The following is a 27,857-nucleotide window of genomic DNA, read 5'->3' on the forward strand; positions in this document are numbered from 1 at the left end:
GGTCAGTTCAAAATGTTTAAAACATAAGCAAACATCTCTTTGGCCTAGATTACTGTACCAGTCTAGGTAAAAGGACCAAAAGTTTACAGTTGTGGTTTAGAAGAGTCTAAAATTACATTTAGCTTCAAAAGTGGAGTTGGGTACATACTTAATTTCTCTGCTGATGCTGTATGCCATCCCTTTTCCTTCCTCCACAATTAACTTCATGCAATAATTGACAAAACAATGCAACACAGGAGACTTGCTAAACAGCATCTTCTCCTAAAGACTTTTGAAATTAATACTTTATTATTTCATACAAGATAGCAAAAAGAATAAAAATAATCCCACAACTTTTCATAAAAATTAAAATTTAAAAACAAATCTTATCAGAAGAAAAAAAAAAAAAAACTACCACCTGATACTTAAAACCAAACTAAAGAAACACTATATACACACTTCAAAGTAGAGATTATGATTTTCTATTTGATATCAACAGTCGCTCCTCATTCATCATCTGCAAAAAACTAGGTTAGGTCTCCATAGGCCACAGTCAGAGTTATTAGGTAAGTAAATATGCCACTGCTTCCGTGCCCTCCTTTTATTTCCTTGCTTCTTCGGTCTCATCCGTCTCTCTCTCTTGATGCTCTCTTTCCCACCTCATTTCTTTCAACTCTTGTCTGTATTTCCGTTCAATGAACCGTTTCTGATGGGCCATCTGGGGAAAGTTATCTGACACGAGAAAAAATATTTTACATTAATAAACAAACTGATAACACAGGGAAAATTTCATTATTTTTTTTTTTTAAGCTTTCATGAGATCAAGGTGGGATGAATAATATTATTACAATTTTTACTCATTTCTAATAATCCATAGAAACAAAAGGCTATCATAAGACTGGTTTCTTTATGATTTCCACATTTCTCCTGCAACAAAACACTGACAAATCTAATACACTCAGAAAAACAAAATATAAAACTCTAGTCTAGCAACATGGCCAGGTGTTGCTTAGATTTTACATTCAGTTCCCTTAGCAACAGGTGGTCAATTTTGAAATATGAATGCGATTCTACTGTCAAGGCTGCAAGCTTTTTTTCCCTTGTTCTCACTCCAAAAAGTATAAACCACTGTTTCCAAGTATTGCACAGGCGTTCCTTTTATTATTACTTTAGACCAGGAGGAATCCACTAGATGCCCCACGTTATGGCAAAGCTCCTAATGGAAAAGTAATAGTGTAGCAGAATAGATTGCAGTAAAATCCATTCTTGAAAAAGTTAGTGTTTAGCTATGTGCCAGTACACAGGCTTAGTGCAGTCTAGGGGCATAGATGGGTGAAGACTGGCTAAAACAGACTAGACACAGATAAGGTGATGGAGAGATAGCTAGGGAGGAAGATACTTCTGATTTCAGACATTTGAAGCTTTGCTGATACACAGGTACATGAGTAAAACAAAGGCTGTAAAATTAGCTTATGTGATTGATCAGAACTGCTCTCCATTTAGTGCACACCTGGCAGAAAATGGCATCACATGGGTGATGACATTCATCAGTGTCTGTTCTGCAGAGTAGTGCTTAGACCTCTGTCTCCAGCCAGCCTGAAAGCAAGAGGTGGAAGCTTGTGATTGGCAGCAAGTCCTGCCAGGGGCATACAGCAGCTGAGCTCTGGGATCAGTGCTGGCTGCCGTGTCTGAGATAAACGCAACAGGCTGCTGCACTGACCTTTAAAGCCATAACCAAGTCTGGGAAATGTCTTGGCAAATGTCTTCCTCGCTAGCTAGAGAACACAAAAGAATTTAGCTGAGGCTGCTCAGGAAGAAGTGCCTAGGCACCAAGAGAGATCTAGGTTCTGGGTGGGCTTTTCCCCAGGAGAGTTTCCCTCTTCTTTCTGAGTCCCAGGCAGCACTGTTTTTTTTTTCAAAGCGAGAACACAGTGCAGAAGCCATCTAATTTGCAGTTTGTGGTAGAGCAGAATGACTTTCTACTACTGCATTTTACTGGCTGGTGAAATGGGTTGTTTTTTTGTAGGTTTTTTTTTTTTTTTTTTTTTTTTTTTTTTTTTAAATAATACTACAGGAATACAAAGTTTACTCATCAGTTATTCACAACTTGGGTATAGGAGGGTATATTTATTTAAAATATAAAACCACCTAAACAAAAGTAAATTGTTTTTAAATTGTTGTTGTATTTAAAACTTCAGTACTTTGTTTAATGGAGTTCTGGGAGATTGTGTTGCTCATATGCACCATAAAACAGAAATTGCATTTTCAGTGCTGTGCCTGTAATGTGATTCTTTAGGAACCTGCAGAATTCAGCTTGGTAGCAACCTGTTTCATTTATAACCCATTTATGATGTAGAGAAATAAATTTATGTAATAAACATATCACAACTATCAGACATACGAGCCATGCTCCAAAAGTAATGCCTCCTATTTTATTTTGTTGGCCCATGAGGTCAGAAGCAGATGTTGATGATATGGCAGTAGAAGTTGAACCTTCCCACCACTATTCCGTTACATGCTGTTGCCATGTGATAGATGGCAGCAGAGGGGCAGTTGGACAGAATACCATTTGACATGGAAGTGCATACGAAGCAATGGTGCATTACTGATTTCTCCCATGAAGAAACAATGCCACCCACTGACATTCATTGAAGCTTGCAAAAAATTTATGATGACCAAACAGTAGATTGAGCACAGTGAGGCAGTGGTGGTGTGTTTCAGTAGTGGCAACAGCGAATCACCTCCACTGATGTTTAAGAGCATGGCATGCAGACTCTTGTTCATTGCTGGCAAAAATGCATAGCTGATGGCGGTAAGTGGCTCAAAAATAGTGTTTTGTTGCTGAGAATTTGCTCTATCAAATAGTGTTGCTCTGATCTTTGTAGTTTCCATGGAAATAAGTAGGAGGCATTAACTTCAGAGCAACCCATGTATAAACAAGTACACAAAAATGAAGTTTACTTGAAATAAACTACATATATATTCCTTAAAACAAAACAAAAAACCTGAAACCTCTCCATAAATCTTCATACCAGAAAAGGTGTCTGTAAGGCCTATGGAGTCTCTGTCTCTTAAAGAGACTCAAGATTTGACTGTACAAGGACCTGAGAAATATGATCAAACTTCAAAGTAGAGCTTGCTATGAGGGATAGATGGAATAGAGTCCTCAAGAAGTCCCCTCTACCTAGATTATTCTATGGTACCCAAACAGAAACACACTTCAGAAAAGAGCAGTGAGAAGTCTTACACTAAAATAGGGGATGAAGTTCACAGCTCTTTGAGAGGCAACACTCACAAGAAAAAAAACAAAAAAAACTTCAGGGAGATTCTGCAGTTATTTGCTGGAGAAGTTGTGTTTTCTACTTGTCAAATTTACTGGTGGTGAGATGTCTATGCCTAGCAGGTGAATATGAAAGTCTGAAATCCCTGGAATGACAGGGATTCACTGTCTCCTGAAAATTTAAGTCCTGCAATTTCCATATGCAGACATAATAGATTAAAAAGCTCTGGCATTTGAGAAACTGCAGATATTTCAATCAATCATAAAAATGAACCTTTAGCCTTTCTATATAGAGAGCTTCTTTTGCTGCACAGAACATGTCATCTATTTGTTTGCAACACCTGCACACCTGGCATTTTAACTCAAGTGACTGGTTTTCATCTAAAATGTCTGCATGTGCTCACTTCTTTCACTTCAGATTTCATTGCAAATGCTCGCATGCTGGCATTCCTTTGCACAATTTTGAAAGATGCAGGCAAGGATCACTGTACCTTCAGCTGATATAAGCTGTTGTTAACAGAAAAGTATCAACTTACATTGGATGGGGACCAGCCTGTTGGATTTTAACCTATCTTCTGTAAAACGTATGATCAAATTGGCAACTTAAAATTAATTTTCCTCCTCTTCTGAATTACATCATGAGATAGACAGCTTCACTGTGAGACTTACTAGGTTTATCCCACTGCATTTTTAAGGATGAAATAAAATCTAAATACATTTGCTGTAACATATCAACTCTCTTTAAAATGACGAATGATACCTGTAAGTTTTTATAAAATTGCTTACAAGTAGTAATAAGAAAATCTGTTACTCAGAAGCTGAAAGTATTCAGTACATTCTGTGTTTGATTTTGCTCCCACATAAAACCTGCACCTCACACTGAAGTCCGAACTAAAAGCAATTTTGTTTGTTGCTCAAATATCTTACATTTTTCAAGTGCATCCATTGCAGCTCCCATTTCTGCTTGTTGGATACTGTGAAAGCCAAACAAAAACATGTTAAATATGATTTAACTTGTGCAGAATAAACTGAAGTATCTATTTAATAAAGTTATTACAAGACAGAGTTTTATTACAAAACCCTTTGGATAACCCTTAGCCAGAAATTTCCAGAGTATCCATCACCCTTTCTATAATTATGAGAGCAATAGCACTACAGCTCCAATAGAACATTTTATAACTTAGATCAATAACGTTAACAAAATATTCTACTTTATCCTTTGTTGAAGCTTTTGAGCTGTGAGGAAAAAAGGAACAAAATCAGAGGTATGAAGTCTTGAAAGACAAAGATATTTTTATAAACACTACCAGTTTTGGTAGCACAAAATAAGATGATGTATTTTGTGTGTGCGTGGTTGAAAACTTTGCAATTTTAGAAGTCTTTCCAAAATTCCTAGATGTGATAACATCTGATGAAAATTAAGAATCTTGCACCCCAACTTTGCCAGCCTAAGCTGAAAAATAATCTAGCAGTAAGGCCAAAGACAAAGTTGTTATTTCCAGCACTCTGTTCTGCAGTTTCAACTCTGAGAGTCACAAATGGGAGATTACTGCTGGCCATCTTGTTCTTAAGTTCACCAGAAAATGAAGTTTAAGATCCAGAAGTATACAAACACTGAGCTCTTCAGGTATTCCTGAGGCAGAAACTCTGACCAGAGGAATGCCCCCTAGTGTTAATCTCCAAGGCTAATCAGATTATTCCCTATCTTCATCACGGTGGGTCGTTTTGGACACTGTCACAGTCAGACAAACTTTAACAACACAGGATTAATTTTTTCCACTATACCTTGGGCCTTTACCACATCCTATTCTTTCCCCTTTGAAATAAACAGCTACTGTGTACGTTCTGGCATGAGATGGTCCCACTGTCTGTAGAGTCCTGAAATGAGAGACATGATTTATTCAGGCAGGAAGTATTAAAAAGCAGAATCTGTCAGTGGCACATACATCACCAAGCTTTCAGTCCGGTAAATACATTTAGCGGAACTAATGCACAGCACGGAGCAAGAGTTGAAGGATGGCTTTATAAACTACATTAACCCACAGATCGCCCATATGGTGCGTGTGCAACAAAGAGAAGTAATTTATATAAAATGCATCTCATTCATATCGAATGTACTTATTCCTCAATGTTTAGTCAGGAGCACTCCGTGAAAACAAAACTTTCACTTGTAGGAAAAAATGCATAGTATGCACAAAGTGCTGAAACACTGAATACACTTGGAATAAAATCACTTAAATTACATGAATCTGTGCAATTGCAAATAAACACACCAATATGATTGTGCACTCTATAATTTTAATCACAGAGAGTTGTTCATCTGGCAAAGACTTCATACAGGACAAGGCACCTCACTACACCATGAATTGTCACAGTATTTTTCCATCAGCTTTGTAAAGTTTGAGGTTCTGCCACAAAACAAACTTTCCTTTTGAACTAGGAACGTCTAGGACATGCATCAACAACCACCTACAGGGGAAAAAGATAATTCCCTAGACATGCAATGAATTTGCTTCTTCGTCTGTCTCTTCCTTCTGTCCCAAATCTCTCCCTGCTGTCAGCTTGAGTTCTGTCCATTACCTTGTTTCTTTTTGGAAGAAGCAACAATTTCACATCAATTTTTTAAGCATCTAACTATAGTACTCTGTGTGCTGTGTAACAATAAACACGAGCAAATAAATGTCACCCCAGTGTGGCTGACTGGGGTGCAGCACTAAGTGCAGCAAAACACATAACCACAAGAAAAAGAATTTAACAAGATAATAGGAAGATAACAGCATATTACTAGCTCTAAGCTGTAAGACAGAAATCAATTTATTGCCATAGCAAAAACAAAACAAACATTTGGTACTTGATACTCAGTGGGTCTTACAAGAATCAGGAATCACATCTTTCGTATTCATTTCCCTCACTCAAGATGAAGGTGTAAGCCCTCACACCGTGACACTGAGAAGTGATGCTTGCAAAGCATCAGTTACAGTGTTGAAACGATCATATGTCTGAAGAGTATTGTTTCTCACTAACCGAATTGCTACAATTCATTGAGAACTTTTCTTCAGTAAATGTGACAAATGCACTCAGACTTTCATTCTTCATGTATTTTTGATCAAATAATACCAACAGCAAAAATCTTGAACTTTCTTAGCCTTTAACTCTTCTTTTGGAGATTAATACTGCACACATTCCTACATAATTGAGTAGATGTGAACAAAGCATACAATTCATAAATTTTATTATTGCCACTAAAGCAGCTATTATCTATTTTAAGACTGAAAGAGAAGGGAAATCCATCTAATCCTGATTTAGGTATCTAACTGAGGTGTCCTAGCTAAAATTCATCGCCCTGAGCTCTTCTGTTACTATACAGGAAGACAGATAAAGGGTAAATTGCACACCAAAAATATCCAGGATCATGGCTGCCCTTCAAATGCATCTGACTCTGCGGCCCACAAGCAGAATATGTAACAAAACATTCGTTGTGCTTCTGCAGGGATGCAGAGAAACTTCATACTATTACTGTCAAGATACCTCCATCCCATTTGTCTTCATATCCAAATAGCCACTGTTGTAATCATTCCATATAAAATATTCCAATTCCTTACACTGAAGAAATAAAAAATAAAGAATTATGCCAGTGAAATAATTCTATCTGTCCATCACACAAAACCTTTTCCCCTGAGCCTGTAAAAGTTACAATCACTTGCTAATTCTGTCATGGTTTAGGTCATCTAAAGCTTGGAAAACAATAGTTCAACATTTTCTATCTTCAGAGACTGGAGGGCTTGGATAACTACAGTAAAACTAAGCTTTGGGAAAAACATAGGATAATTGATATCACCTTCCTCCTTATAAAATAAAGATTGATAAGGAGTTGGTATGTGTGAGACACTGGCTCTTACTTGTAAAGAGGAATGTCTGGTTCCTTTCCTTCTGTCCTGAGAGTCAAGCAGCACTGCTGAAGCTGAGATTTAGGGTCATTCCAATCTTGATTTAAAATGAATTCCTATAAGAAGTTCACAAAAAATGTTTTTGCAGTTGAGAGAATGTGATAGGAGTCCAAAATATGATAATGTGTTAAAACACAGTAGTGACAGCCAAGTAAGAAACTGACTGGTCTTACCTTTAGTCGTGGAAAAAAACATACATTCATGAAAGTGTGAACATATTCCAAATCTTTATCAATGTACAGGGCAGCAATAAAGGCTGGGGGGAAGGAGAAAAAAAAAAAAAAGGCACTGTCATTCATCCAAGGAGAATGTTAATGGCTTGCACTTTTAGAAAAGAGCATCTCTCTCAGTACTCTAAAGCCACATTCAATTATGTTTCACAGCAGCAATCTGATGAGGGGATTATTATCTTGAATACACAGGAAAAAACAAAGTTGACCAAGAGATTAAATGACTTACTCAAATCCACTCAGTCACTTAAGGAGTTAGAAACAACACTCAGCTCCTAATCTCACATTTTAACCAGCAGACCATGGCTACTTACTAATAAATCACTACTAGGTACCATAAAAGAAGTTTCAGATATAAATCATTACTGTTTGTGCGCAATTTCCATTTGCTAAGAGGATTTGGCAAAAGCCAAGGAGCTTGAATGGCTCACAAAATATATCAAAACACACAAAATACAGATTAACTTTCTTTGCACGATATCTATCACTATTTCCACTTTATCTGGAAATAACTTAGCACACACTTTCATAAATGGAGCATTTAATTTCCACATAGCTTTCCTTCTAAGAGAATGATCTTGTAAAATGTAGTTAAATAAACCACAGAAATACTCACAGCTGATGGCATTACTTTATCTTCTAATAGTGACAAGAACCTATCACAAACACTGAAACTACTGTTAAAACAGCTTGACTCAATGGCAAGTTTTAACTTCTAAGACATTCTTCTGATCGAGGCAACATTATCACCATGGTCATCACTTCTAAGACTACAGTTTTATATCTGCAGTTACACTTCCCTCATATGCTCACATACAGACTTCACAAATTTAAGTTGATGTTTCAAAATTTGGTAAGCAGAGATATAGACAGAAGTGATTAGAAAATCTCAACATTCCTTTTTAATAGTGATTTGTATGTTTTCTGATGGCTTTCTTAAATAAGCCCTGAGGAAAAAAATAAAGTTACATAAGTGTGGTTATAAAAACCACACTGACTCACATTCCAAGAGATCAGCCAGAGTTTTAGTTCGAAGAGCTACGGGTCTTTTTGTCTTGTCATTAGTGATGGCAAACTCTTGCATTCCTAGCTCTTCTGCCACTTTGGCCTGTGTCCTGTTGTTCACCAAAGAGCTTCTCAACAACTGCAATAGAAAGAATTCCACCCAATGGTAACAATTAGCAATGCCAAAATATAAAAGGTAGCGAGACCTGGGGGAAATTATTCGTTTTTATTCTTGCTGCCTCTCACTTGCCAGTCTATTGTTGCTTGTTTCAGCACATCCTAAATTATTTAGGTAGACACACAGACACACACACACACACACACACACTTCTCCACATCCACATCCTCATTCTTTCTACTGATTTTCTCTTTCTGCTGATTTTTCCCTTATGCTTCACTTCTCATCAGATTTTAATTCTTTCTATCTCAAAACGCATGCCTTCTACAGACAAGTCTTACATTTAAAATGCTGGTTTGGGAGTTTCTTTGCATTCACATATCATCTCTTCATCAGTTCTATACTTTCTGCATTTTTCTACTATAAATAGTACACAAAGTTGTATAAACTTTATTCCACACAAAGTATAAACACACAACATTCCAGAGGCTATAGCACAGTCCCAAGCATCCACCAAATAAGAAATGGGCAGTAATTAAACACACATCGAAGGAAAACTGTTTAGTTTCAGAACCAGCAGGTGAGAAAGATGCTCCATTCATCTGGGCAGAGAAGAAAATGCTTATCTGGATAACCCATTTGCACTATTACACTGTTCTACTCAAGGCAGCATAGCTGAACTAATGCATCCTCGATGTAGATCAGGCTCTAACATTTTCAATGTGTGACAATGCCCAGGATATCTGATTCTCTAGCAGCCTCTGAAGTGCTTACCTCTGACTTTAGGCAGATTGCTTAAATAAACAGAAATCTGTCAAAGATAAAATCTCAGATAGCTGAAAGGAGAATTTTTGACTTTCAGGTTTCCATTCAATTTTCTGAATGCCTAATAAAGATGAGTTTTTTCTTTTTTTTTCTTTTTTTTTTAAATTAGATAGTGTTGTTTAAAAAATAGGGGATATTCTGAGAAGCACACCTCTCCTTTCCACCACTTATATATAATTTAGAGTCCTGGAGCTGCATACGACATTTTTACCTCTTTGTCTTTCATGTCACATTTGCACAGCTTATTAGATCCAAGTTATATTCTACCTGGCTCCAGAATGTCAACTGAGCTTATGAAAATAAAGATTTATTCACTACACTTGATACTTCATCTCTGACAACAGATAAATAAAGAACAGTATGTTCATAATTTGTTTGGCAATGATGTATGAAGCAGATACTCACAACCTGATCTTCATAAACTAGGCAGACTGCAGAAAGGATTAATATCATTCTTCCTAACCTGTGCTAAAACTCATCTTCTGTTTGTTCCTTTCCAAAATCATTCCTTTTCACATCCTTAAGACAAACAATCAATATTCCTCCCAACCAAATCCTAACTACACTATACAACCTATGAGAAAGAAGTGCGCCAAAAATCAAGTGACAATTATCAGTTCCATGCAATGAGAGAATCACGATTTCTTTTGCTGCATTCACAGAATGTTTACTTCAGCACGACCCAAACCCATGATTAGTACTATCATAAAATAACCACATACACATTACACAGAGTATTAGAGATGACAAGAGCCAGTTGCACTACCACCCATGCTGCAGCACAGTGCTGAAGTAGCTTCTAATACTCAACAGATTTTTTTCTTTTTAAAGATCATTTAGCTGTCTCAAAATACACATGTAAGATTACAATCCCCTTTTTCTTATATACAATTAACTTTGATTTTTCATCACAAGTTATCACTGCACATCAGAAAGACACTGCATAGCCAGTCAAGCAGTATCTTCCCATCCTTTACTGACACTGTTTTCTACACTACATCCATCTGATGTTTCATTACTTCAAATCTCTCCTGGAGGAAGGAACCTCATGTTTGCTGTTTCTCTTCAGGTCCCACATAATTCGCGTGCTCTTACTTCACAAGCCTCACTTCATTTGTCCTCACACTTAAAAGACTTTCAAAAGACTATTTTCTTTTCTACTGTAAGAATCCACAAAATTAAATTTCTGTTCTAGGCACTGCCTACCTCTCTGTACTGTTATGTACTTTCAGCATTCATTCTACTCTTTGTAGTTTCCCCTAAATCTTGGGCAATGTACAGCTTGTTCTACTTGCCAATTCACTTATCATTAAATTGAACAACACAGAGACATTCTGATTGCTGTTCGAGTATTTACACCCATTAACAGCAACACTATGTCCTTCCTGCCAAGCAATTCTTGAAAGATTTATCTTACTATAACAACACTGATGCCTACGTTCTTAAAAGTCACCTACAAAGGAAAAAAAAACAGAAAATCTGGATTTCTGCCTTATGTTTTTGTTTCCTCTGTGAAAAATTAATGACAAGCCTCTTTCCCTTTTAATTTTTACATCAAAAGATCAGGCTTAATCAACTCCTTCTCCGAAACAGTGCAGAACAATTCATACAAATGTAAATGAAAGTTTAGAAATGGTAAGGAAAAATGAAAATGAGAGCACACACACTTTCTGTTTCTTTCCCTTTCTTGACTTCAGAAAACCACTTACGCTAGCAAAGACATCTAAAATGTTACTCCCTAATTTCAACTAGAGAACTTGACTTATATCCACAATACATGCATCAATAAGAAAAAGTTAGAAAGACTAAGGAGAGTATCATCTTCTCATAGTACTCAATATGAACTGCAGTACTAAAGGATTCAGTTAATCAGGAGAAAAAGCAACCTATCTTACAACCCTACATTTACAGTAGTGTATATTATTGTAATACTAAAACCAAATTCCAAAGTTACTATGGGGGATACAGATTAAAAGCAATAGGTAAAACATAGTAAAACAGATAGTAAGAATTTCTTGTCTGGAAAGGTAACCCTGCTACCCTGTTACAGGTTCAATGGAAAATGAAAAAAATTCTGTTCATAATGTGTGTATTTAAATAAATGGTTTTAAACACGTCTTTAAATACAACCTAGTCATATTTCTCAATTTTATAACTGACATCCTTAAAATTATTGATTCCACAGACAACAGAAATTATTGCGCTGAGCTCATAAATCACTATTTCCTACTCACTGCACAACTCATGGCTTAAAATTAACCAAGTTTTATTAAGAACAGTGGTTGCTGGGGCTTCTTTTATTAATCAAATCTAGAATAATTCACTTGCCACTTCCATAATTTCAGACTCCATCCCACACTTGCTTTCCCGGAGAGCATGATTGATGGCAGTCTCACCGTTAAGTGCCCTTCATGATGATCGGGGAAATGTATGAATAAGTACTCTGTGGCTACCAACTGCATTATGGAGTCACCCAGGAATTCCATCCTCTGATTGTGGCCTCTGAAAAATGAGACATCAATCCAGCAAAATCAATAAGTACTCAGGGAGGAAAAAACAAAAGCAGCATGCATATACAAATTAAAATAAAGAAAGATCTGAAAGCGAGCCTTACTTATTTTTAAACACGTTTAAGACAAATTTCCAGTGTTAACACTGATGAGATGCAAACACAACAGAAACTGCTGTAACACTGACTTTGAGTTGGACAGCAAATCAGGGTAGCTATAGATAAACACAGTTATTAGATTACAGTCTAGGACAGCCACTGACATCAGGTTTGTGATGGGATGAAGTCTCTAACTGTAACTTCTTATAAGTAAGCAAATCAATGCATGCAAATGCAATGTAACTAATGCAATGACTTCATTAGAGAAAAAGGGTCTGTGTCTTCACAAGAAAAAGAAGGATCAGCGTTTAAATCCATGTGAGAGCTTGGACTAGGTATCTGCTGGTACGACTGTTTTCTTTACAACAGGGTCTAGCAGCTCTAGTCAGACACCCAAAGCCTGCTGCACATTATGTGATGTACACACAATATAATAAAGGGCTGTAGTTATCCCAAAAAGCATGACTTTACTTTTTGCCTCTGACCAAGTGTACCTTCAAGCATGTTCTGATACAGTGTCAGGAATAATGTCCCAAAGTCAACAGTCCAGGAAGCTCAGAAGACACATCAGGATTGTTCTCTAACACCCCTAGAATTCCCAAATTTTCCACTACTGATTATTATCAGAGACAGGATACTGAGCCACAGAAAGCTGGTGAACATTTCTATTCTTTCTCTTCTGGGGAACAGACAGATCACCTAGAGTTTGTCAATAAATAAAGCAATTTGGTCTACTAACAGTAGAGACACTGAGCTCTAAGAGGGCCCTTGCCACATACTCACAGAGTCAGGTGGTTAAAGCCTACTGTCCTCAGAGTGAATGCACGAGCTAGAAGTCGAACATGAGTAAAGATGACTCCAATTGCCTCCTCAAACTCTGTAAGCTTTTGAAGAACTGGCGAGGTCTCAATGAGTTGCCTGTCAGTATTAGACTCCTGCAGCTGTAAATAAGATGAAAAGCAAGTAATGACAAACTGGTACTTCAAGATATTTCAAAGTATTTCAAGAATTTTTCAAAAGAAAAACAAATCTTCTGCAAAACAAGGTCAAAGAACACAGTGAACAATGCATTTTCTCAGTTATAGCTTAACTGAGAAAACCCAGTTTTCTCTGGGTTACTATCATTCATAATTAGCACTAAAAGAAATTGCCAAGTCTGATGAACTTGCTTGAGATTTTTTTGCTTGCTGGTTTTGTCATTTGTTGTGTGTTTTTTTTTTTAAAGCAACACTTGAGGTATTTATAAGATATTGCTTATATAGTCTTACCTCATAGTGTGACAATGAAGCAAGACAAGAAAAAACAAATCTATTTCTCTCACTTTAGTATTAAAAATAAAGTATATAAAAATCACAAAAAACAAGAAAATTAAAATGATCACTTTAGGTCACTAAGTGTTCTTATCGTTTTCTTGTCTGATGTCCCTGATGTGTGACATTGTTAAATAACTTCCCGGGACTGGTAAGTTACTTAGGCATTTCCTCCAGCCACCCTAGGCATTTGTCTTGTATACCAATGCCTTAAAGGAGAAGGCACTCTGATGAGGATGCTTGTAATAAGTGTGCAAGCATATTAAGGGCTTTCCTGATAACTATCTAATTCTCCAACTATCAACTGCAAAGGACTGCCAAGTTTTATGTTAAGCATACTTAGTGCTCTACAGTAGTTTGTGCAAATCTCTTTCACAAGCTTGATCATTGCCACATGAAAGCTTTTGGAATTCCCAGAAATGTTTAGCAACATGTTCCAGATCCACTACTTTTTCCTAAAAAAACAGCTTACTCAATTTTGAACTACTGCTGCCTGTACTGAAACAGGCAGTGAGCAAATGGCTAACTGCTCATCTACTCATGTTTTGGATATGTCTCTTCCAGGCCCTCCCTTCATCTCTTTCCCCAGCTTGAAGATCACAATCTTAACTTGCTTTTTTCAAAGAGAAGCTCATCCATACCTTTGATCCTTTTTAGGATACCTTTGCTGCCTCACTAGTTCTTTCTTCCCAGCATCTTTTATGTTTTACATTTCCACTATAGTCTTTTCTCAAAATGTGAAGCAGAACACCTGATAATACCCAAGTGTACACAAGCCACACTGTTATCACCACTTCTTTGAAGTGGCGTTAGGTTTTTTTTGGTCTGTTCTCTGTCCCTTTTGAATTAATTGATAACATTCAGTTTGCTTTTTTATTTAAACACCACTGAACTTCTACTCTGTTTTTCATAGGCTATGCAGAATTTCATCCTCTTTTTCATAGAACAGCTACTGACTTTTGTATCCTGACTGTCAGGCTGCAATTCATCAGCCACACGACATCCCTGCTACCCTGAATAATTTGGTACTGTTAACCAACTGCCACCTCACCACTCCTCCTTGTCCCTAAAGCGTGGATGGGAACTGCTTGTATTTCAACAAAGATACCTGGGGAAATCTGATGATGATCTCCATTCCTTGTATGACTTGGTCATTGTAATCCACCCGTTTCTTATGTTTCAGCCATTCCTTTAAATCTGCCTAACAAGTGACCAACTCACTATTTTGTTGTTGCTTCTGTTTTACTTACTATTTTCCTAATCATAGTTTCCACTGATTTGACTGCTTCATAAAGATAAGGTTACAGGCCTACAGTCCTATATATCTCATCTGAAATTACTATTATTTAATTTGAATCTTATTTGCCATACTGTAATAGACACTTTAAGAATTTTTCAGGATAGCTCTATTCAAAGGCCAGCCTGAGGAGACTACATATCACTTCCCGACACATAGAGAACTAGGAATGGTTTCTGGGACATGGAAGAAAATACGCTTTCATCATTCAGAAGGCAGGAGTAAGAAATGACAAGCTGCATATACTATATCCAATCTCTAAAAAAGCATCTAAGCCTTCCTCATGAAAACTGAGGCAAAGAAGATAAAACAAAAAAATAAAGAAATTCAGAATAATAAAAGTTTTGTTGGGAACCGGTGTCACCATTTTTAGCATTGCTGGTGCTGTGTTCTTGGGAGTTTATCTTCTCACTAACTCTCTTTTCTGTTTAGTTTTGTCTTATACCCAGCATAGAGTTGATTTTAAAATGCTTCAGCAAGTGCACTGATTTGCTGCAAAAGATTTGTTACTACTAATCTAATCTATGTAACTATAGCAATAACCATATAGCTATATGCAATTCTTCAGATGAAGGACTCAAAGTGACCTGCTGAGGAGTGTAGTTACAAAAAATGTTTCAAAGGACTCAAACTGACTGCAAAAAACATCAGAGATTTGTTTGGACAAAAGAAACACTCTTAGATGTCTGTGTGATCCTGAAAACCTTACTGACTGGATCACAATGTGAATACAGATATTCTGGTGGCATTCCTGCACGCTTGGAAAATGTGAAGATGGGGAGCCACAGTGCAGAGAGGTTCTGTGACTTGCTTTAGTTCTCATCCAGAATTCACTCGGGGGCACAGAGTGAGAATGAGTTGTCCCAGCTTCTGGCCTTGTAAGCTAACTGCTTGAGCACTTCGTAAATGCATGAAAGATACATCAGTTTTCAGATACCTTTGAAATTACAGGTATTCAAATCATAGAAACAATGAACAACAAAAAAAAATCCAGCACTACACTCCTGAGACTTTTAAAGATTGTGCTTTTCTGTTGCTAAAGTTTTGGTCTTAATTTCAGGTTAACAAAATACATACACAGACTGTTTTTGTACCCTTCCACCAGCTTGCAGAAGATGAACAGGCAGATGCCAAGATGTTACATCTCACTAGATTTATCATAAGAGAAGTGCAGTTATATATCAAACGTGAGCCAAGGAAAGGTGGATGATTAACCCAAAGAAAGGCAGAGATTGTTCCTTACCCAAAAAGATCACAAAGGCAAATACATACACTACTCTGGTCACTTTTTAGAAAATTTTCTGAGATGTCACTATGCTGAAAACCTATGGAGAAGAATCCCTGAAAACAGAACAGAGCTATGAAATTTATTAAAGAAAGGAATACACTTACTTGGAGTGGGTGTAGTGGATAATTAAGCCATACATCCCGCAGGTCCTGCAAACATTGAGAGATGCCTTTAATGCTCAAGGGAGTCATTTAACAAATTCCACAGCACTAAATAAAATGTCATTACTTGAAATACTGAACTATTTCAGATGCTGACACTGCTTATTGCAAATTCAATAGTGCTGGCAAACTAATTTTTAAAATCGTGTATTTGCTGTTCAAACTGCCTGTAGTTCTCCCAATTAGCTTGTGTCAGAGGAGGAAGAATCCTTGAACCAAATAGAAAGTGGTTAAAGGAAATAATAAAAAAAAAAAGAAATAATTTTTCAGTCATCAGGTTTAACTTTATTTGCATTCTTTAGAAGCAAGGTTGATTTAACCTGAAGTGGGAATTAAAGAAGACAAAACCCTCTTCGCTCTTGTCTTTCATACAGGTTCCTTCATTACTTGCTTCTAAGTGCCTGTAAACACTGAGGGACAGCAGGCTTCAAAATTTCAACTACAGTTTGTTATTTCAGATTTTAAAGATGGAAAAGATGGTGTAATTAATCCCCTAATTACTGCCTCATGTATTGTCCCAGCAGAATGTACAGGTTATTTCCCTTAGTCATTATATGGGGAAAATTCCAACTAAAAGTGACCGAAGACAAAACGTGCAAGAAAGAATCTGACTAACAGGGTGTTTAACCTATTCCAGAATACCTTTTTCAAAGATACACCTAAAACTATTGGGGATCATATGATTCCCTTAACTTATGAAACAGAACAATTACTCAACATGTGCATCCTTTCTCCAAACTATGCTGTCCGAGTGGATCCACAGCACCAAACACTCATCAGAGCAGCATCGCATGGAAGCCTGCAGGTTTCCCACACCACACACCCTTCCCTCTCTAAGCCAACCAACACACAGCATCCCTGAGGGAACACCATGAATTTCTGTGCCTGAACCAATACAACTTGCTGTCATAGATAAGCTATATTAAATTTAATTTCTAGGAATTAACTCCCAGCTGTCTTCTTCATTTGTGATTCCCAGATAATTTATTTATTTTTAATGAAAGCAGAGTCATAAAAATACATAAATACCTTGTCATTGAAGAGCAAACGTCCAAATAATTGTTTGGCTTCTTCAAGACTACCCTCCAGATAAACTGCTCCTATATAAGGAGATCAATATGTTAAAGTCCAATAACACACTTAGTACCTAGAAAATACTAACCACAAACATTTTGTAACAGCATGCTGTGGTAATAATCAAAACAGAATATCCAATTTTTTGAGAAATCTAAAACACATTAGACACCAGCATAAATCAATGGCTGTAAAACACACAGAAAAAGCTGACACAGTTAAGTCTTTGAGAGAAAATGGTACATCCAAAGAGCAAAGTTTAAGCAAATTAGGCCAGAAGCAATCTATTTCTAGAAGTAGTCTGCACTTTTCCAGCTGTCTATACCATACGTGTAGACAGTGACAGGCATTAAATACATTTCAATATGCAGCAAATAGTTTTTATTTGCTCTGCACTTTCAACGTTATATTCTACATATAAACATGTCAGGAGTATTCCAAATTTCAGTGCCTCCCCAGTATCACAATACATTATCTGAAATGGAAACAGCATCTCTCGCAATTTTTAGAGACTACTTGCAGATATAAATATTAACTGCATATTCAGTCCTTGCTATCCCTCCAGTGGCATGTTTATAACAAACTGTGTGACTTGTGCTAGCAAATAACGCCTTTTGTGTGTATCATATGCACTCTGTATCTGCACAGGAGCTTTTAAAATTTAGTAACAACACTTGGTCCTCTGATTATATTTTACAGAAGGGCTTCGGAAAATCTCTACCTAGTCCTTGCAAGCACACCTGCTTAACAGCAAAGGAAATACACAGCTATGTTAAGCACAGCAACAGAGTCACTGTTCCCACAAAGTGAGAACACTGTATTACTGAGCTTCCACCCCTTCCCTCCTTTTTAATGCTCTCAGTAGGTCAGCCACTTTCTTTAGACTCTGGAGCATGGCTGGGGAGTTTATAAGAGCGTCTTACCTAAGGCACTTTATGAAACCACTGAATTTCAAGCAGGCCCTAGACAGTCTACTTACATTTTTGCTTACGATTTTCATCACAAGGAAAAACTGTCAGACTTCTAGAAGGGTTCTCAAGTAGGCGATTCAAGCCCCATGTCCATTTTTACAGTCCTTTTGCAAGGTGGCCAGATTTTTGCTATGATCCTGACAAAAACTTACTGCTCAACCAGCTTCATGAACGATTTCATATTGGATGTTAAACAGCAAGCCTATCCTCTCACAGAATTCTCATAGAATCTCAGTGCTTGTCCAATAGTCCTCTTTACCATGTCCCAAACAGACTGAAGGATATAAATGAAGCCAAAGATACATATCTAGACCTCATCTTCTGTGTTTTTTTTTATGTTGTTTATTCTTTTTTCCATTTTTTATTTTTAAATTAAAGATCAAAGCACCCCACAGAAAGCAAAAGAGTTAAAACGACAACTCTCATTTCTTGATAAGATGAAATACAATTTGGCCCAAGGCAGAACACAAAAAACTTGCCATCTAAGCCTGCTGTGATCTTTTTTTCAAAGCAGAACAAAAAGCTTTGAGAGCCTGGATAGAATGTAAAGACCTAGAACATAGTTAAGCCTTTACCATAGTTAGTATCACATACAGTACATCTGTACGAATATGAAAAATGAATCACACTCATAGTCAAGTTTGAGTTGTTTCATGCAATCAAATGGATTTATTAAAAAAAGCTACTTAAAATAGAACTCGTGTGGACATAAGCAGATTTCTCCCTTTCTTTTTCCTGATTTCCGAAACTGTGTTCAGGCACCCCTGACTTCTCCCATGTAAATTTATCACAGACAGTCACTGATCAACATCCTCTTGACCAGCAGCAAATTTGACCCAATTCCCCTTCATCCTCAGCTAGTGGGTTTTAGTAGCTTAATGACATATTGCCATGCTTTTTTATTTGTAAGAAAAATGAAAAACGGAAAGACAAAAAACCAAAACAATTACTGGACAAATGTCACGCTTAACCCACAGGTGATCAGGGCACAGAGGAAATGGTGGACTGCTGTATTCTGAAAGCAAACCACAGATTAAATGTCAGGGCTGAAGCAGGACTCCCTGCTTGCAGGTCTGTACAAATACTAATGGAAGCAGTGAGATTCCATCCTGACAGGTGATGGTGGACAAACAGCTTCCTCCCAGAAAACTGCACATGCCAGTCCTCAGTGGTGCATGAGTGGTGGAGTCCTGCAGCGACAGGTGGAAATGCCACACCACAACATCATGAAATGAGTGCATATTCTATACGTGGGAAGCACAACACTGAAGATGAGATTCTCCTTTATAATACTGCACGTTCATAGTGTTACACACATAGTATATGCACAAGAAATGAGAAGAGATGACAAATTTAGGCTTTACTGTTACCTACTCTTACAAGCACTACTCAGGACAGACCTACATGCTACGCAGACATAACGAAACAGAGCTATTTGCATACACAGAAACATGTGCTTTACCTATTAGGGCTTCAAAGCAGTTGGCCATGGCATGGCGGAGATCCGATTCCCTGCAAAGGTCTGGACCGTGAGCATAAAGCATAAATCGATCTAGTTCCAGCTTCTGCAGAACATATAAAAGAGTCAAATAGATGGTTATAAATACCAAAGAGTATAAGTGCTAATCACTAGAGCTCAATTACAATGCTATTACATAGCACCTGGATTTGAGGGAACATTAAAGCTGTTCTCCATAGTTTCAGCTCAGACATAGACTTTAAAGATAAAATTAGAACATTTTGTTTACAGGAGGCAAACAGTGCAATACTGGGAGAAAGCCAGGAATTACCCAACCAAAGCTTCAAGGGAATCCAGAGCAAAGCATGTTACTAGTTAGATTTAGGAAGGAGTTCATAAGGAAGGCTGAGAGTGTGACAAAAAACATCTGATATCAGACGGATGTTAAAACATGCCATGTTTCTTGCTATTAGTTAGCACCCACAGGCTTTGCTTTCAGAAATGCCAAGGGGGCATTCAAGAGAACGGGACTTTATGCTCCTACAGGAAGAGGATGAGAGAATGGGAACTCTGGTAGATACAATCCAGTAAACATCTGACTTATTCCTTTATGAATTTCAACAGGTGGTAATACCAAAAGCCTCTGGGCATTGAAAGGTGAAAAATGATATTTTAATCCACAGTGCCACCTAGCTTTCTTTTTCCCTTCAACTGAACATCATTAACATTCATGTTTCATAAGCCATAATTCTGCTTGCCAGTCAGAATCTTAGGTAGTAAGTAAGATACCTTATATAATATATGATAATTCTGCTATAGAAATGCAGGCCAGAGCGACTAGTTTCTCTTTCTGTATTCATCTTTTTGACACAAGCCCATTATTGAGATTTTTAAGGAGGAGAATCACGCATCTTGCAAAATTTGTATGAGAATAGGTACTTCTCAAATGGGTGCAAGTTGCTACTGATTGATTCCTCATTAACTTTGAACTTTGTCTTTCCAGAGCATATCTAAGAGGTAAAAGTGAACAAGCTAAGGTTTTGGGATGTGTAGTTTTAGACACACTTCAATTTGAAAAAAAGAAGTCTTCCATTTTCAGTGAGCAATTGCCTTTTCACTGCTCCTGAACAGAAGGAACCACCATTTACCACTTTACACAGTGCAGGAAGCACTTGCTACAGACAGCACCAAAGTGGAATATTAGCTTCTTTATAATGAATTTAAACTACTTAAAGACTATTTTCATTTGTTTGTATTAACTCTTTCCTCCAATATCCTAGCTCCAGTTTCAGAGATTGCATTCAGCACATTTTGCATGTTTTATCTGCTATTTCTGATTAAGACAAAGGGCTCAGATCATTTTTAACATTTCTGCTACAACTTCCCTTGGAAGCTACAAAAATTTATCTTCTGACCTTCAATTAAAATAGCATTCCATAGACTTATGAGAACTTAAGGAGTTGAGAATGTTATTGAGGAAGTAAACGGAACACAACATGATACTCCTTGGGTTAAAGGGCAAGAAATCAAGGTCACATAAAATGCACATGAACGTATAGATTTTTCAAATACTTCCAGTTCTATCTAATACAAATAGAGTTTAAAAAAATGTCACAAATTTTCAGAGGTAGACCATTTAGAATGACAAATACTGTGAACAGAGCTTGAAAAATATATGAACTCTCTTGATGTTAGTTTTAAAAAATAAATTCAACTGTCAGACAGTTTAATACCATTTTTAAAAACAAAGCCCCAATTGAACTGTTTTTCAATCAATTCATGTCTATCTAAATCATTAAAGAAAGCTTTGGAGGAAAATTATTGTGTTCATTCCCTACTTTGCATTTCTCCTGAGGTTTCAGCAAAAAGGCATGATAGAAATCATGCAGTTTTTTTGCCAAAATCTCAAGACTGTATAAGCTTGTTTAAATTATTATGTGAGTATGAACAGACAAGATTAAAAGAGACTTGAAAACCATCTGCAATACACAGCGGAGTAGTTGGGGGGTGGGAAGATGTGTGCACATATGCATAGAGTAATATATTATACCACTAAGCCTCAGTCTAGCCTTTATAAAAATGCTACCAAACTGTCTACAAACACAGACCTATTCAGCTTCATATGCCAAATTTCCACACACCAGTATCATGCAGAAATGTAAAGAAAAGCTCCCATCATTCACAGAATGAAATGAAATTCAGGGGCTACTCAGTTTCTTCCATGATTTTCTTTACTTTCTACTAGAACGCTTCCTAACATATCACTATTTCACAGTTCACAGTAAATTTGAAGGTAAAGGCCGAAGTTGTGGAGTGGACAAAACGATCCCTTTCTCTCAATCTTTACACTGTCACTACTGCCTACTGCCATATTCTATCAGGCAGTTCCTTTACAGTCAGCCAGTTTGTTAGGGTTTCCCTTTCAGTCCCACTACCTTTCTGTTATCAGTTTTGCCATTTGTGCTGAAGTAGTTAAATACAGAGACAACTTCAGCTAAACATCCTAAAAACCTATTCTGCTAGCAAAAAATTACTCAATTACTCTTCCTAAAAACCTGCTTTTAGAGTACTTCCACATTGAAAAAAGCTCTTGTATCCCAAACCTTGTGCACAAAAAATTGCAAAGATTGATACTTGAAGAAGACAGATCCTTCAAGAAGCAACTCAAGCACTAATAATCTTGTATACGGGTTTCAAATACAGACATGTGAATTACAGGAGCATACCTTAGCCAACATGGCCAGATGTTGGTTCTGAACTATAGCAGTTCGGTACGTAGCTAATCCTCCTTCCTCCAGAGAGGGAAACAGGTAGTACAAGTGGACACTGGCAAAACAAAATCAAATCAGACGCTGGCAGCACTCGGTTAAAGATGATTCACATGTCTTTACAGAAAACTGTTTTCCCATCAGTTCCTAGGTAGAAACACCACTTGAAGGTAAAGGAAATCAAATACTAAAACATTTCTCAATAATATTGACTGAGTAGCAGAGAGAATAGGGAAGGAAGAGTTCTGATTCTTTATCAGACAGCATATAATTTCCAAACCCCTGCAATGACAAGCAACATCATCGTCTGAAGGTCTAGCAGCAGTGGGCCCAGCAAGGCTGACAGACAGAGGATGTTGAGGAGCAAAGCAGATGGGTACAGCGCAGGTTGAAGACCATGACTACAGTGCTTTACTGATGATACTTAGGATACAGTATCATAGGATACTATGATATCCTACATATAGGATATTATTAGCAAATAACTGCTCTTAAATGCCAGCAAAAACAGGTTGCTTAAAAACAACAGCATTGAACAGATGCTAATGACACTAAAAAACAGAAATCAACAGTCTATATTTACCGTATCTGTAAAGTCATTAACATCATAAACAGAAAAATGAGTGAAAAATCACAGGCTTCCAATTGCCTTTAACAACATTTATCATCATAAAAGTAAGATACTTCATAGAACAAAAACAAAACAAATGCAGTGATACAAACAAGACCTGATTAAAGAATAACTGATTCTGACTCTCACTGTATGGCTATCTAACCCATGTCTGAAAAGTTAGAGACAGCATCCCACAACTGGTTGAATAATTAGTGTTCCCCTACCGATGTTTCATTAATCCACAAGAAAAGGAAGAATCTGCAAAAGGGTACAAAATTTAAGAACAAAAATTACCGTGGAACTCAGAGGCAATCTTATCAAGGATTATAAGTCACAAAAGCAGAATCCTGACGTTGTGTTAGGGAATAAAGCCTCAAATTTAAATAGGTGCTTACATGCTTTATTGAATAAAAATGCAGCTTTTCTTAATTGAGACAAAAGTTAGCACAAAGTCAAGCGATGGTTGATGAAGACAGACAGTGAAAAATGTAAGACGATTCATTTAGTAAGTCTTCCATCTTATCAGCCTGTACTTTTCTGTGAGAGAAAAGGCCATGTGTTTTAAGGGCAGCAAAGACCTTTATAGAGTAGAAGCTTTTAATACTGAGTAGCTAATAGCTAGTGGAGTCTAATAGTGAATGGAGATATGAGCAATTTGGTTATTTTTTTTAATCACAGACTTACTGTAAAGCTTTTCTTTATGCAAACAAGACTATTCCCTCATTAACAATGGTAAAACAAAGCAGTCAAAATGGATAATAATCTTTATTTTGTGCAAATTGGTTGCACTAAAAAAAAAAAAAAAAAAACAACAAAAAAACAGCGAAGGCAACTTTTACATTATCTCTGTATTATTCACTAATTTCTGAGTACTAGGAATGGACCCAAACTGGAGCAATTTTGATGAACCATGATTTTTTGCTATTACTTCTAAGCAATTTAGATTTGTCCTCAACATAATCCTAATAGCTAGAAATTAAGAACTGCAATACATTCAATATTACCAGTAAATGTTCCTCACTAGCAGCTAGAGAAAAAGAACCCATGAAAACAAAAATCTTAAAAACACATCTTAAAAATCTTTTTTGTAAGAAATTTTAAGAACTTCAACTTGTCTGCAGCTGAAATACTAATTTTTAATAACCTAAAATTTAAAGCACAATCCATGAAACGGAAATGGTTTTTCCATCAGCAGCAGTAGAAGTATTTTCAACAGGAGTTTGTAGATGTGCAGCTAGAACATCGAGGGACTGCCAACATGGACAGTAGTGAAGCATGCACTACAAAGCTGAATAAATCAAATGGTAGGAGAATAACATACAAAAATGAGGGCTATTTAAGAATTCCCCATTTACCTTGTTAAGAACTCCACCACAGCATCTCCCAGAAATTCTAAACGCTCATTGTGGTTAATCCTGAAAAAAGTATTTTTTAGGTATTTTTACTATCAGTTAAATATCACATGCTGGTTATTTGCATAGTATAACTAGAACAACGTTGAGTTCCTTGCTAGCCGGACATGAATAACCATTCTTACAGCCTTCTGCCACACTTTAAGCATGCACAATCTTTTCCAAAGCAGGAAAACCACATCAATCATGAAACTGATGAGTGACTCCACTGTCTTTGAAATTTTCCTACATTCTATTCTAAGACAGCATCAGAGCTTAAGAAACATAGAGAGGAAACAGCATTGGCATTCTGTTGACTGGCATTCTGCAGTACCCTACTGAGATTGAGCTGCCTTGTCCAGCAGAGGACATCAGGCAATTGAAACAAATGACCACCTTCAGTTTTCTATGTGCAACTAGGGAAGCAAACATAATTAACATCAACACCTGCAGGGTGTGATGATTCTGCAGCAGATCTGTTGGTATGGGTGAGCTACCAGGGAGTAAAAATGCTTTCGTTTTTCATGGTACTTTAAAATACCATACAGACATGCACACTATCCTGCTTTCTGTAATTTCCTTTGAGCTCAAGAGGAAAAACTACTGGACAAGAAGATGCATTCATAGATGCTACAAAGCTAGTAGAACTTTATATTCCCTATGTTTTTCCTTTCTTTTATGTCTGCCCATGTTTTCCCTTTGTTTTACATGAAGTTTCATTTACTTATAAAACAAACAGGACACAACAACTGAAAAAGAATTCAACTTTGTCTCCAAATATAAACAAATTTCTGCTCTATATCTTGAGGCATGTAAGCAGCATCATATGGACTACACACGTGATTGTAAGTGAATCAAAGCCACAGCCACAGGATTTCACTTTTTTTTTTTAATTTAATATTTCTCAAGTGTTTGACAGCTTTGACAATAATTTGCATTCCCTCAACAATTACATAGTTTATGTGCCTTCTGAAACAGCAGGCCTTTGTTATGGGCTGAAAGAATTCAAGTACCTATGCTGTTAACAACAAAGTGTGATGAATACAGCAATTACATCACATTGCACCACAGCAGAAAATACATCTTTCCGATGCAGGATTTTATATCTGGTATTATTTCATGAGAATCAATGCAATTTAGCTTATCTCACTTTGCTCTAAAAGAGATGAAAGAAGCTTGAGATTGACTCCCAAAGAAAAGGGCATGGTCTAGCTGAAACAGCATTTGGAGAAGACTACAACAATCATTTATTCAAAATTCAACTTCTCCCACTTCCCAGCTTCCTCCCAAACGATGACTATTTAAAGACCAAGTTATAACATTAGTTAACCAATACACCCTCTATCCTTTAGTATGTGAAATCTAAACGTGCCAACAACTGCTTCTTGCATTATCTCTGTCAGCTTTGTTTATTCAGTTTGGCTATATATGGTGTCTGTGGCTATTTATTTGCACAGAATTCTTAGTGGTTGTTTAAACGTTACTAAATAATGCCAATGACTCAGCTTTTTGTCGTTATCTGTTTATGCATGTCTTTAAATTGGAACAGTACACCAGTGAAGCCCAGACTGGACATCACACTCATGTTAACAAGATGCCATGCCAGGAAAGTACTGCTATGAGGAAAGGTGATAGAGAATCCAATTTACAGCAATGATAACAATAGCAACAAATCTTATTTTTCATTCTGCAGAAAGCAAAAGATAGCATTTTAGTTTTCCTCACCTCAAGGATAAAGAGAAATTGTAGAACTAGCTGTTAAAACCTTCCTCAGGAGGTCTCTGCAGGTATCACCAAACATTTACTATATCACTGCTGTACAAACTTCAGCATAACCCCAAAAAGTTAATTCAAAAGGATTTTCCATTAAAATTATTTTCCAAAGCTCTTACTAACAATAAGTTCATAGATTTTTCTAAACACCTCTTTTTAAAACAGTTTCTCTCCTTGCAAACATAGAATGTAATTAATATCCTCTACAAATCTAAAATCAATAATTATTATTACCTGGAAGGAGCTGGATCATCCTGTCCCAAACGGGACATAATATTTATCAGGGTGTTTATTCCTAGAAATATAAACAACGTGCTATTAAACAAACCACCTCTAATTTAATTCAAATAGACTTAAAAAGTAATTACTCAAAATGTTGCCTTGTAATACCTGTAACAACAAGATCTTCCTATTATTTACAGAGCTTACTTACAGTGAGTACTGTCTTCACGGAGGCACTCTGCCTAACTGACTGTAGACTCACTACAAGATGCTTTCATATGTTTGTGTTCAGAGAGTAAGACAGAAAGCCAGCAAGGAAGGACATGCCAAACATTATGTAAACAGTAAACAATTAAGTTAATTACATCTGAATGTACTTTTAAGTGGTAAAGAGTACTCTGCAGCACAGACCATGTATTCTCACATTAGGAAAATACTTGTACTGAAATCACCTCCAGGATGTTTACCGTATTGAAAAGCAAACTAAGAAAACAATACTTGCCAAAAATTAAAGAAAATACATCATTTATCACCCTTGCTTTTTCACAGCTAATCATTTGTTGACTAATCTCCAAAATTTAATCATTTAGAAAGGTTTCACTGGTTTCTGTGCAGAACCATTGAAATACTTCACTGAAGTGAGCTCAGAAGAGCAATGGCCAATGAAACAATTACGGAACTTCTTTTTACTGACTAAGGATGAAGCGATAGGAAGTGGTAGTGGTGTAATCCATACCTTTTTTTCTCATATGCATATGGTGAACTTTCCTGTCTCCATACTTTGGCTGCCGAATCCCACAATTGGATAAGGAATTTCTGGCATGGTCTGGATTCATTCCAAAGTTTAAGTGATGACTTGGATGAGTCATGGCAAGCTATAACATAACACATACAGAAATGTCTTAGGCATAAAAAAAAAACCATATTAGATTGGTACCTAATAATTGTTAGTTTTTAGTCTGAAGAAAGGCTACAGAGTGAAGTCGTAAATTACTAGCTTGGTTCCAGCAATTTAAATGTAGGATGTATGATTTCAGATGTCAGAAAGAAGTGACACGCTCAATCATCACTTTACCTAATTAACTTCCAGTAAGGTTGTGAGGTTTTTTTAAAAAGAAATAAATTAGCTTTGAAGAAGAAAGCATGAATTGCCAATTTGCCCTAACTTTTTTGCTTACCAGCTTTGCTGACTTCCTTTAAATGCAACTGCGTTTGATTATTTAAAAATACATTACAAAATTGCAAGAGTTAGAAAGGATCTCTAGAGATTGAGTCCAACACCCTTGCTTAAAGCAGAATGCACAGATAGGTGTCCAGATGGATCATTCTAACATTCATTCAAATTCAGGCCTATCACTGAGCAAAGATAGGGGTATGCCTAGATGCCTCTAATTTATTCAAAAGAACTGTTGGGATAACTAATACCTTGAAAGATCTGCAGTGCAAATGACCGACTATTTTCAAGCTATGTCAAAGCAGTTCACTTCTGTGACTTTATATAGAAGATGGGATTACAGACAAAATAATTTGAGGAAGAC

General features: G+C 36.7%; 1 protein-coding gene across 3 annotated transcripts in view; it reads right to left on the reverse strand.

The window, feature by feature from the left end:
* Positions 1–580: 580 nt before the first annotated feature.
* DROSHA (drosha ribonuclease III) overlaps positions 581–27,857 on the reverse strand; it is a gene marked incomplete at both ends in the record, with an annotated part of 64,736 nt that continues 37,459 nt past the window's right edge. For all 3 annotated transcript variants that reach the window (XM_079534012.1, XM_079534011.1, XM_079534013.1), the window contains 15 exons: positions 581–711; positions 4,187–4,233; positions 5,045–5,137; positions 7,159–7,262; positions 7,380–7,462; positions 8,439–8,580; positions 11,781–11,886; positions 12,776–12,933; positions 15,992–16,036; positions 17,078–17,148; positions 19,556–19,658; positions 22,279–22,378; positions 24,289–24,348; positions 26,332–26,392; positions 27,056–27,194. In XM_079534012.1, coding sequence (XP_079390138.1) covers positions 581–711; positions 4,187–4,233; positions 5,045–5,137; positions 7,159–7,262; positions 7,380–7,462; positions 8,439–8,580; positions 11,781–11,886; positions 12,776–12,933; positions 15,992–16,036; positions 17,078–17,148; positions 19,556–19,658; positions 22,279–22,378; positions 24,289–24,348; positions 26,332–26,392; positions 27,056–27,194 — 1,443 coding nt within the window. The remainder of the gene's footprint in view (positions 712–4,186; positions 4,234–5,044; positions 5,138–7,158; positions 7,263–7,379; positions 7,463–8,438; positions 8,581–11,780; positions 11,887–12,775; positions 12,934–15,991; positions 16,037–17,077; positions 17,149–19,555; positions 19,659–22,278; positions 22,379–24,288; positions 24,349–26,331; positions 26,393–27,055; positions 27,195–27,857) is intronic.

The sequence above is a fragment of the Tetrao urogallus genome (genome assembly GCF_951394365.1).
Source record: "Tetrao urogallus genome assembly, chromosome: 3".
NCBI lineage: Eukaryota > Metazoa > Chordata > Aves > Galliformes > Phasianidae > Tetrao > Tetrao urogallus.